Raw genomic sequence first — 12,204 nt, forward strand, 5'->3', positions numbered from 1 at the left:
GCAGAACTAGGCTTTATAACTTCTATGGAGAGAGGCTGTTTAATTTACCATATATGACATTTTCCTGGAGGAATGAATATTGGCAGTTCATTTATAAATCTTTAACCAAAATGATCGTAGCATGATCACTGACCTCCACCTCACTCACTGTGGTAGTAATGGATACAGCTACAACAATAACTGTTGCCTGATGATATTATAACAAAGAGAGCTTTCTTTGAGTTGGTACACGTGTGTTTTCTCTGTTTTGTGTTGTCTTGTGAGGAGCTGAAATACACCAAGGATAATGAGAATGAATGATAACCGTGATGTGTTCTTTCCTTGAACTGCTGGTTGTATTAAATCCACTGCTCCTGTGCAGACCTGCAAATCTATAACATCCTTTTCAGATGAATTCGGAAACAAGGGGCTACATTCTTTTATTCTTGGGCCAGAGATTAAAATTGATCACATGAGACACAAGGGAGCAGTCTGTAGTATCACAGCTCAATGTGGTTAACTGGGATAGTACGTGGCTTCTGTTCTACTTAAGTGTGTGCGCACAGGTTACAAATATTATTGATTGCAAGGGTCAGCAGAGGCTGGAGGGAGGTTATGTTGCTTGATGCTATTTGGTAATTTTTAAGGGACAAGAGCTATGAACCCTCATAGCAGCTGGGACAGGTACAGTTTAAATCTGACAAATGGAGATTTATGTTTGCGTGAGCTGGCAAAGACCTTCAAGTAGAAATAATAAATGGAAATCTGATAGGTTGTTTTATCATGGGTCAAATAATGTGCTGTAGGAGAAGAGGAAAAAAAAAGATTTAATTATTACCTATTCATCAGAATGCACTGATGATAGGCTTTCAGTTGTAGATCTGCACTGCAGAAAAATGAATAGTGTTTGGAAGTCTTTTTATGAGGCATCACTTTAAAATATATGTAGAGATGGTTTACCTGAAGTGATTCAAAAATGCAGCGTGGGCGGAATGATATGGGAGTAATTACTGAATAAGCTTTATAGCATCTTTTTGTTCCTCAGTGTGGACAAAACCACTGTGTTAGTATTCTGAGACTTAAGATAAGATGATATAACACGTTAAAAAGAACTAGGAAGAAGCATTTCTTTCCTGTACAAAATTTTCAGATAGTACTTTATTATTCAGTAGTGTTTACAAGACATTGCTATTTTACACCAAAGGCTAATTAAATTAAAAATAAAATTTAAAAGTTTGAATGAATCTTTACTACCTTTCCAAAACAGGAATAACCAGAAAGTCCTATATTTTGCAACTCATGTTTAGTATGGGAGATTTTCTGTCCGGATAAGTAGGATTTTACCAGTATTTCATACAGTAACAGTTCTGATATAGGGTACAGGTAATGTCACTCATGTAGCCTATTGTTTCATTATGTTCACACAGAAATGATCTTCTGGAAGCAGGATGCCACTGTAATAATAGCAGTGAGTTTAAGAGGCTATAGTTAGAGGTTTTCTGTAATTGTCACCTATTCAGCTTTTTTCCAGCTTCAGGAAACAACATTATAAAAATCAGTCTTTGTATTTGTAACACTTTAATACTGATTGCCTATTTTATTACTGTTGTAGGAGACAAGATTTTGGCTAGTATAAATTATTTCAGTAAAACTCACTGCAGCTTCCTCACTGAACATTGTGTAAGATCTGACTGAAGATGTTATTCCAGGTTGATAGTGAATTAATTATTCCTCATATCTTTGGAGGAAATATGCAACTATATGTCTATAATGGATTTTCTACTGTTCCTTTGCAGAAGCCTCACATTTTCTATCTGATGCCAACTATTTGTGTCTTTTTTTTTTTTTTCTGTAAGAATTTTCCTGGAGTTTTATTCCCATTTCCATACATAGTTTCTATCTAGTTTGTTGTTGTTGTTTTGTTTGTTTGTTTTGTATCCTTGAATTTTACTTTTGTATCCTTTCAAGTTTACCCCCAAGAAGCAAGCTTCTACCTTTTGCAGCCAGTTTTCTTCAGCAACACATACTGAGTGAGAGGAACCTTTGTGGCTTTTTTCCCTTCTAGTGTGGTGCAGCGTATCACACTGACAAATAGTATCTGGCTGGTGTCTGGAGGAAACACAGCCCCCTGTGTCTTTCCTCTGGCATGTTAGTGCTAGGAACACGCTTGTAGAAGGAAGAGAGAAAGGAACTGACAACATTAACATGTCAAATCTTAAACTTCAGCATCCCTGCTATGCCAGTTCAAGGATGCTCCTGAATAATGACAGCTTGTGCCAATGGTGTGAAGTGGCCAAATTCCAGACAGGACTAAAAATCAAATTCAGCTGTATTGTAAGCTGGTTGGAAAGAGCTCCTTTCCTGGGTTGAAAGGCACATTCTTATGTGAGAGATGGATTTGACTGAGACTACTAAATGCATTTTAGTAGTGACCTTTTCAAATTTGTAGCCAGGTATAATAAATGTTACCAAGCTGACACAGGAAAGGTTTGCAGCAATATTCTACTTTATTTTTATAGCAGATGTTTCTTCTGTTACTTTGTGCTAGAATTTACAGAATTCTTATGTTCTGCAAATCAAGATTCATAGCAAACTGTTTCAGTGCTTTAAGATCTCCAGTAAACAATACAAGGCAGAATAGAACCAGAGGGAAGGTAAGCAGACTTCTGCATTCTCCATCTCTATGATTTACTTGATAGCAATGTCCACATCTCAGCGAGTCCTTTCACCAGAACTACCATTTAACTTGCTAGCATCATTAGCATGACTATTGCTTCAAATATGAGCAACATTAAATATTGCTTACCAATCCGAGAATTGCATTCTTCTGCCATTTCTGAAATGCACCACCTACCCACCTCACTGTGCTCACGTTCACTCCTTGGTCTCCATAGACATTCAGCAGGTGTCAGTGAATATCAGTGGGTGCCACTTTTTCCTTGTGGAGGAATTCAAAGACTCACCTTTGCTTCATATGCACTTCCATGTCAGACTGCCCTTCTGCTGCCATTTGTCGCACATCAGCATGTAACAGAACATTGGTGGCAAGGTTCAGCCTCTACTGCCATAACACCAACATCCACCTCTGACACTGTGGGCTAACATAGTAAGACAAGAAGCATTACTTTTGGAGCAGCCCTCATGCAATTATCTTCTGTTAATTTAGGGTGCTGAATATTTTTGTCCAACTTACTGCTGCTTTTCTAGTGTCCTTTAAAAATTATGTTTTAATGGCTTTTAGTGATACCATATGCTTTGATTCTGAGTTGTGCATTTAAGAAAAAATCTTTTGGAAAATAATTTCTCAGGTCAGACTGCAAGGTGAAAATATCTGTGGTGCTTAACTGAATACCCAGATAGTTACAATTGCAAAATTGCCATATTCTTTCTCCAGACCTTTTTTAAATCATCCTGAAACAATGAAGACTTTCACTAAAAAATTACCTTAGCCACACTTGTTTATTACCCCAGTAATATTCTAAGAGCAGATGCCGTGTCTTGCCCATGATAAAAGAAAAGCAACTCAGACATAGATTATGGAGGGTTAAACTAAAGCCTTGTGAAAATCTGTATGGGTGATCATAAAACCAAATTAAGAGTGGAATTTATACCTAATGGAGGCTAATGTGTTCTCATTCACTTATAACGTTTCTATGACATTAGCTGTCAAGCTGATCTGATCGTGGGATCACTACATGCTGTGAGCACAGACCAGAATTTGGCAGTGTTTTATGATCAAAGCTCATAAATATAACACTAATCCTAATTTCCATCACTCATATGGGTTAATTCTGAACTATCTGCTCTTTTTGTATATAGTTTCTGATTCCTGGCTACATCTTGTGAGATTTTGGCTACATCTAAACTGGGACAGGACTACTGGATTCACACATCAATTAGATTATAAAAATAAGCTTGGTTCATGCTGGACTGACTATTCCAGTACTTTGTGGGTTTTTTTTGTTGTTGTTGTTTTGTTTGGGTTTTTTTTTTTGTTTTTTTTTTTCCCAGTACCACTTGTAAAAGTTCAGATATTGCTGCAATTTAGCGATATAGTAAGATATGATTCATATAAACTGAGTTCAGCTATTTATTCAGTCATTTCTAGAAGATAACGTGGTGTGAACAGTGCCATTCAACTTACAGTGTGTTGCAGCAATTGGATAGGGCTCCTTCTAATAAACATGAACGATCTTTTTTCACATTTACTTATTCTAACATGAGGGTAAGAAAATGCTAACTCAAGTATCCTGTAGTTCTTCTGATTTTCTCTCCTTACTTTTTTTTTCTATGAACGAGACCTTTAGGAATCATTGGGGATTTACTCTTTCAGACCTTGCTGGAGCACCTATTCCAAAGCAAAGAAATCATTAATAATAAACTTAAAAGAACAAAACAAAACAGTAAAAAGAATTTATATTACAAAATAAATCTACCAGGCTTACAAGGAAAACAAATTTGAAAGAGCCACCTGCTGTGGAGATGAGGCAGTAATCTCAGCAGCAGGAAATAAATGGAGAGAAAAAGAAAATACAAAAGCATAGACATTAAAAAAGTAATTAAAACACTTATCTCCATCAACATACATAGCAAACAAAAAAACCCAACCACCTAGGAAACATACTCTATTGAACCTCACAACAGGAAATAACAAAGCTGCCACCAAACAGAAAAAGCACCAAACCTCCACCAAAATGAGAGAGATATCATTTAAAAATACAGGCCTTGAATACATTTACTAGTGTGTTAATCACTAATGGACTGACCTTGAGAGAAGCTGAGCACCTGCAGAGCATTTGCAACTTTATTGGGCATCCAGTCTTTCAGAACCAAACCTTTAAAATGTACAGAAAGCAGCTCTTTAGATATCAATGGCTCTATGGCTCTCTGTTTCATTTCTGATGAATAAGATAGTGTGAATTGTAATGGTTAATGTAATCAGTCTTGTGACACAACTCTGGTACCATATTTGATAGTGTGTTTCAGTGGAGTTCACATATCTAAATTATGTTTTAATATTGATCCATGGGCAGTATTTTTATCTATATTGATATGAATGAATATGGCTCATAAGCAAATGGGTTATATGGTGATAAATATGACTAGGTTCTGTCATGTCAAGGGAAAACTATGAATTTGACAGTTACAAGAATCTACTGTTTTGATTTTACGTTTCAAGTAACTACTTTAATGTACTTAAAATTCATGGTCCAATTTATATAATTCATGAATTGTGAGATGGAGAGCCAAACTGCCTTTTATATGTAGATTCTGATCTCCATGTCCCTAGAATGCAAGCCAGACATTTTGAAAAACAGAACATTCCAGGAATATTGAAGGATGCTTGTGTGCTTGAAATTTATTCTTTGTTCTTTTCTGCTGTGACCCTTTGCAGTCACTCTGATTATATGAGATCTGTGGCTATAAGTCTCTGGGCAAGTGAAAGTAGAGCATTTTTAAGAAAATAACAAAAATATGTTATGATATTAATGAATAGCTTGTTGGACCATAACAGTTCCCCTCCAATGTTTGTGTCAATCTCTCCACCAGCCCTCCATGGTTCATTTTCACAGGGCACGTGAGTAGCCTGAACTTGTTCTTATTCCTCAGTCTGCTGAAGGCGAGTTATGAGAGCTAGTGCTAAACCTGTGATACTCATTCCTTGTGTTCATGTTTCTATGTTGATTAGCAGGCCGGGTCTTAGTTTGTCTAGGCTCTCAGTTATTGTTTCAGCAGACTTGTATTTGCCGTAACAGCAGATATGAAACTAATCATATGTTTCTTCTGACTGCATCCACTTTCTTATAAGATTAATTCATTTTTCTTCTCAAGTTCAGATTCTTACATTTGAAGGCTTTCCATCTAGTCTTAGCATCTTCTGTGCCCCCGTTCTTCAGCAGATCCCTGTTATGGAGGCCTGGAAGGACAGGATGTGTACTGGAGAGGAATCTTTATTTACTTATTTTGTGTCTGGCAGAGTTTTTCCTGTAAATGTGTGTTTAAAATTGTATTTCACTCAGTTTCTGTTTTCATAGATATAGCAAAAGGTACAAACATTTCCTTAATCCTTTAATTTTCTATCTAATGTTCCATGTTTTTCTGACATGGAAACACATAGAAAGAAGTTACACAAACTGATGAGAGGAGTTTGATGTTGGTTTTGGTTTGCTAGTTTAAAAAGGAGGGAAAAAAGTATGAGCATACAGCCAATTTTCTTTGTTTTCTTTTGAAATAAATTTGGATAATTTCTAGACGTAGTGTTGTTTTGAAACAGCTGAAAGATTCATTTAAAAATGTTGAAACTTGGCATCTTTGCTTTTAAAAAAACCAACACCACAAAACAGTATTGAATGCACTCTAAACAAATTGCTTTTGCCAAAATGAATTTACATTTTTACCTAAGACATGGGGTAGGTAAAAACAATTCAACCAGCTCTCTGCTTGAACACTCTCTATTCTCACAACAGTAATAGCTAAGACAATGAGCAGGAGCATCACTTGACAGAGCCCAGTTCCTCATTTGTTTAACTGATGCAACTTAAATTATTCCAGAATGTTGTATTAAAGCAACTAAAAATGAAGCAAAAAACCCATCAGTGCCTGGTGCAGGGATAAAAAGAAAACTTCACAGTGCCGTAGTAACTTTGCTCCCCATATGCTTTTATATATTTACACTTCAACTTCAGCTCCATTTTTTTCCTTTTTTCTTTTTTTTTTCCTGGAGATTTGTTTTCAGTCAGCTGCCAATGAAAACTACACTTGACCCTTTCTAAGGAACAGGGCTTATTTTGTATGTCAGTTATTAAGACTGTCTGAGAAGTTCATATGAAACTGCAAATCTGCCCAAACATGTCAGATTTAAGTAATTCAAACAGTGATTTCAGGTTCAGAAGGCATTCCTGTTGCTGGGGAGAGGGGATTTGATCATAATAGGAAAGAGATACATGCTGTGCCTCTACTCCCACTTCAGTTTTCCTTTCCAGGCCAGGCTAATAGTTACAGTAATAGCAGCAGTACATATTTCCTTTTCAGACTTTGCTGACTGATGTATTGACATGCCTTGATTTATTTGGTGCAGCGACCAAGGGGACTAGGTGCATTGCTCTGCATGCCAATCCATTACACTGCGTATGCATCGCTCTCTTAGCTTGCCTTTTTATATTTAGCAGATTGACTCTAATAATTCTGTGACTCATATATATTTCATCTGGACTAGGGGATTGTAAAAGGGTGTAAATTGTGTCTCTTCAGATGGAGATGAAGAACTTGACACCTACAGTTAAAAAATTAACATGTGTTGTGAGAACAAAGAGTAAAATGATATGAAGTAGATATTGTTTCTTCTAATATTTACCTTCATGTTTATATGTATGTGTATACATAAAGGTTTTTAAAAATGGGTGGTTAAAGCCTGTGTTTTACAGTGCTTCTGTTTTATGACTTTAGAGATTATATAATAGGTCTGACTGGGATTGTGGTGGTTTGAATGAATAAAGAAGGAGGGAGGTTTTCATGCTTAGAGTGATGTTTCTTGGAAGATAGCTGAAGCACCTGGAGTGAGAAGGCAGGACATAGAATACCAGAGGGTCAGTTGTGGAGTTCAATTGTTTTCTGTGCCATACTTGAACCACACTGGGGCTATCTAGATTAGCTTTCAAGAAGCTGAACAAGATCTACCTTGCTAGCTGTTAGTTTCACAATATTTCTGCTTTCTTAGCACCTGCCATTTTCCTGTAGCTTGTGTGATTTGGATACTGGCTGCTACAAAACTTGTCTCCTGGTATCTGCAGGTAAAAGGACTGAGGCTTCAGGAACTCCAGGCCTCCAGCTGCTGTAGGCAGGGAGCTGGGCAGTAGCCTGCTGCTTCCGTACCTCTGCAGAGTCTATTGAGCAGTGCCAGCAGTGGAATTGTAATTCCAGGCTACCTCCTTTTGCTTGCCTTTCAGGAGAGCTGTTTTTCAGTGTCAGTGAAGGAAATTATTATCGCTAGGTTTCGGTATAGGTTATCTACAGACAGGAGATCTAGAACAGCAGAAGATCATTTTAGTACAATAAATAACAAGTAATAAATAAATGATTTTAGATGGGTTGCAGGTAGATTAGGAGAGTAAAGAAATTACTAACATTGGTTTTAGCCTAAAACCTAAGGGAAAGATCTCATGTTTTTGCAAGTGTTTCTTCTTGGGTGGCTCCTGGCTATTTTGTAATGTGCAAATTCCCTTTTGCTAAAGGTTTTCTCTGATTCTTACCTTCAAAGGGTATTTACCTTATTTTATTATTTTGACCTAAATTATGTCTTTTATAGATGACTGTTATTTTGGTTTTGCTTTGTTTTTTCTAGGGTTGTTTTTCTTTCGTTTGTTTTTTTGAAATTTTATTTCTTCTCTAAAACTATTTGCATGATACTGTAGTTCTCCTCTCTCTCCTGGGAGGCTGTTGGCTATTTATCAGTATTTGATCCTTCTGTAAAGCATGCTTCTGAAAGGTGGCTGTTTATTGTGAAATGATGTCTCTCAAAAGTGAATCATATCAGTTTCTGATCTCTTTGTGTCTGCCTCACTCTTAGCTATCCTATTGGCTTTAAAAACTACTTAATCTTTCTATTTTAACAGAACTAAATGCTATCACTTTAAAGGCAAATATTAAGAAATAGTATAAGATGCATCAGAATCCAGTACAACCATCAGTGAAACTATGCCAGGTGTTTCAGTGGCATTGAATGTATGATAAATCTGAACCCTGGATGTTGTAACTTTCTCTTAATTCTGTTTCTTTCTTCAACCAGTGGTAGCTGAACTACTGATGTTGTTAGAGATGGAATCATTTTGCTTAGGAGATTATATAAATGTCAAAAATAAAAGGAAAAATATGTATGAGATTTTCTCTTTCTGTCCAAAAATGGATGGACATAAGGTAGAATGGAAATCATCTTTAATTCACCCTGCACTTCTCAGTAGTGACCAGAGTGTTTCTCCTGAAATCAAAGTGAGACTCCTGTGGTGGTCTATGTTTGTATCAATCACAGGAAGGGAGGGAAGTGTGTTACTTTGTATACTCCATTTCTGCCTACTGGTTCTTAGGGCTTTTTGGTTACTCTGTGTTTTCCAAAGAAATACTGACATTTACTCCAATATGTAATTATTGATTGGCATACATTCATGGGTATGTGTTTTCTTTAAGATTTAAATAAGGAAGTCAAAGCCATGTTGAAAATACTCTAATTTATTCAATTTGTGAGAAGTTTAAACTTCTGTGCTGGCTGGACTGTTTTCTGTGCTGTCCAGATGTATAAACAGCAGCACAAAGAGTGTCTTTAACAACAGGAAGATACTTTTTGGTATTTTGTTTTATTCAAAAGATTCTATACTATTAACAGATCAGCCTTTCTGTATGCTACTGACAACAAACATGATGCTACAGTCATTTGTGATGTTTTTTGTTTTTTTGGTTTTTTGGTTTGTTTTGTTTTTGGTGTTTAAGATCTGAGGATTTGTGGGACTACTTGTATTGTGTTTACTTTTGAGAGTGTTCATGTATTGTGAAATATTTATTATTGAAAATTCCCTGACAGTCTGATCTACCTTTAAATATCTTTTTCAGGTTTACCAGAGCCAAACAGAGACAGTATATTCCAAGGGCTGAGAATGGATCAAGGATTTTACACATCAAAAGACTTCCTACCTTTGGTAGCCATGGCAAGTAAGCCAGGTGTGTGATACTTTGCTTCTGTTGTAAACATATTCAGTAAGTTATCAGCAGCTCCTGAGGTATCAAAATGCACAGGTGATTATACAGCATCACATCCAGCTACGTAACACCTCCTTGTGCAAGGTCCTGGGCCACAATTTCCTTCTGGTGAGCTGCAACTTCGGGAGAGTGTGGTAATGAATATAAGTTACAGAGAGTGTCAAGCAAATAGCCATATAAAATATAAAAATCTCTGAATGTGGCAATTTATTATCCAGAATAAATCACATTTGTTGTACTGAATTATATTCAATAGATATAATAAGCTTCTCATTTATGTATGTTGATATAAATGTAAGACGGTCTTGAAATGATCTGATATTGAAGTGTTGCAGTCCCACATAAACAGCTACTTTGTATGTTGTTGATAATTTGTTTTACTTGTAGCACCATCATCCTAAGTCAGTCATGCACTGAATGTTCACGAGCACATTCATTTAAAGGGTCAGTAGTTCCCTACCCAAAAAACCTCAGGATAACAGTAGTATGACAGGAGTTAGGGATACTGGTTCATATACAGCCTTATTTTATGTTTTTACAGATTTGTTTGAGATGGCTGAATTTTCTACCCAGGGAGTATAGATGCTTTCAGTGGCTCCGAAAGTGATGTCATAAGCCCTGGAAGGATGGATGACATGGGATTTGTGATTTATATGCCATGTTCCCTCACAGTCACTAGATTCCCTAGTGTGGTGATAAAGATAAAAGAAATTTCACATACAATTTTCTGGATATATATATATATGTACTTAGTGTAGTATGAGGTTTTAGGCATATGACTACATATTTAACCACATGTTTACCACTTTGATCTGCAGATCAGACCATTCTGAAACTTCTTTTAGCATCAAATAATGTTGCCTGCTTATTTAGTAGACTATATTAGTGAGTTAAAGAATATGCCTCCTGCAGTAAATTCTTCTGCATGTAGAAGTAACATTTATTATTCCATTTTACGCCAAGTGTTTAGGAAGGGAAGTTCTGCACCCCATCTGTCTCTGCTGTTTTGATCAAATGCTTTTTTCTTTATATGTTCTTAAGCTCACTGAGCTCAAATGAGTTGGGAGAAAAGGTTACTTTTCTTCTGTACTCTGCATGTTTGCTATACTTTCCTCCAAATGGGATTCCCTTGATAAATACACAGTCATTTAACTTGTGAGTGGCTTTGTTACTATTAACTTATATTGCAAATTCTTGTTTCACTTCAGCCTTCTGAAAATACACAGAAAACAGAGACATGGGATGCTGGAGAAATCAAGAACAAAGTGGGCAAACACAACAGATCCACTCTAGGCTAGTTCTGCCATGGTATCTTGAGCTGCCATTCCACTGTTGCACTTGCTCTTTTTCTATTGTTCAATGTGCATTTTTTGTGGAGGATTAAATTCATTAAAAATAAACCTAAGAAAAAAGTTTAGAGAGAATTTTAGAATAAGAATCTTATTACGTTAATAGCAGATGCAATTCTATATACATGGGGAACCATGACAACATTTGCCATACATCAAGCATTTGCCATACATCAGGCATTTTAAGAGTAGAGAGAGGATCTATATATATTTCCATTTCTATGTTTAAATTAAAACTGTTGTTTTGTTGAATAATTGGTGTGTGTCTGTACAACTGAAAAAGTTGGAAATCTGCTACTGCTGTAGCAGGATATTCAAGTCACAGTGCAATGATTACATGTTTAGTGCCTCCTCACTAAAATTATCACAGGCTGAGAATGTAAAATTATATTGTTTATGGCATTGTCTTTAAATTGCAGTAGTTTCCCTAATAAATAGGTCTATTTAAACTGATAGCAATATGCATTCTAATGCACAGAATACACAGAGTTAAGTTTTATTTTAATATTTCTTATAGAAGTGAATCTTAGAATACAAGCTATGGGTAACAAAAGCACAAAATCAGCATTCTCTGCATGTAAGTTTCTGCAAACACTTTGTGAAAACCGCTGTAGTTCAACCATTTTTTTTCCCAGAGCAACATCTAGGAATTAGTATAATAATAATCTTCTAATAATTAGTGTGGTGTTCAGCTGTCATAGGGAATAGTTTCTGAGAACCATGTCAGCATAAATGCCTTACAGAAAACTGTGACTAAGGGACTAACTTTGTGAAGCTATCGTACAAATCTATCAACAACTGAAAAGTTTTCTTAAAAAAAAAAAAAAAAAGGAAAGAAAATAAAATAAAAGAAAAAAAGCAAGTGTTATTCGTTATAATCTGTTATGAGTTGTTTTTTTAGCCATCTTGATTGAGTCTGATATATGAGAAGCTTAATTTTTGAATAAAAGCATATTACAATGCTAATTTCTATCCAAAAGGACTCACAAAACTAGAACTGTGTCTTTTGTGTCCTTTCCAGAGAGAAAGGTGCTGCTCCTTAGAGTTCTGACTATAAAATTATGTAAATGAGCATATTTTAAAAATGGGAATAAAACTGTCTTTCAGTGAAGCAGAATAATTTGATAGT

The 12,204-nt window shown here is 35.9% G+C and overlaps 1 protein-coding gene across 1 annotated transcript in view; it reads left to right on the top strand.

Annotated features, from left to right (window-relative positions):
• The window catches only part of DPYD (dihydropyrimidine dehydrogenase), a 308,967-nt gene that overhangs the window by 125,041 nt on the left and 171,722 nt on the right, over positions 1-12,204 (top strand). Inside the window, exon 9 of the mRNA XM_015870373.3 lies at positions 9,580-9,687. Coding sequence (XP_015725859.1) covers positions 9,580-9,687 — 108 coding nt within the window. The remainder of the gene's footprint in view (positions 1-9,579; positions 9,688-12,204) is intronic.

The sequence above is a fragment of the Coturnix japonica genome, chromosome 11 (genome assembly GCF_054131305.1).
Source record: "Coturnix japonica strain WE chromosome 11, WE-NBRP24, whole genome shotgun sequence".
Lineage (NCBI taxonomy): Eukaryota > Metazoa > Chordata > Aves > Galliformes > Phasianidae > Coturnix > Coturnix japonica.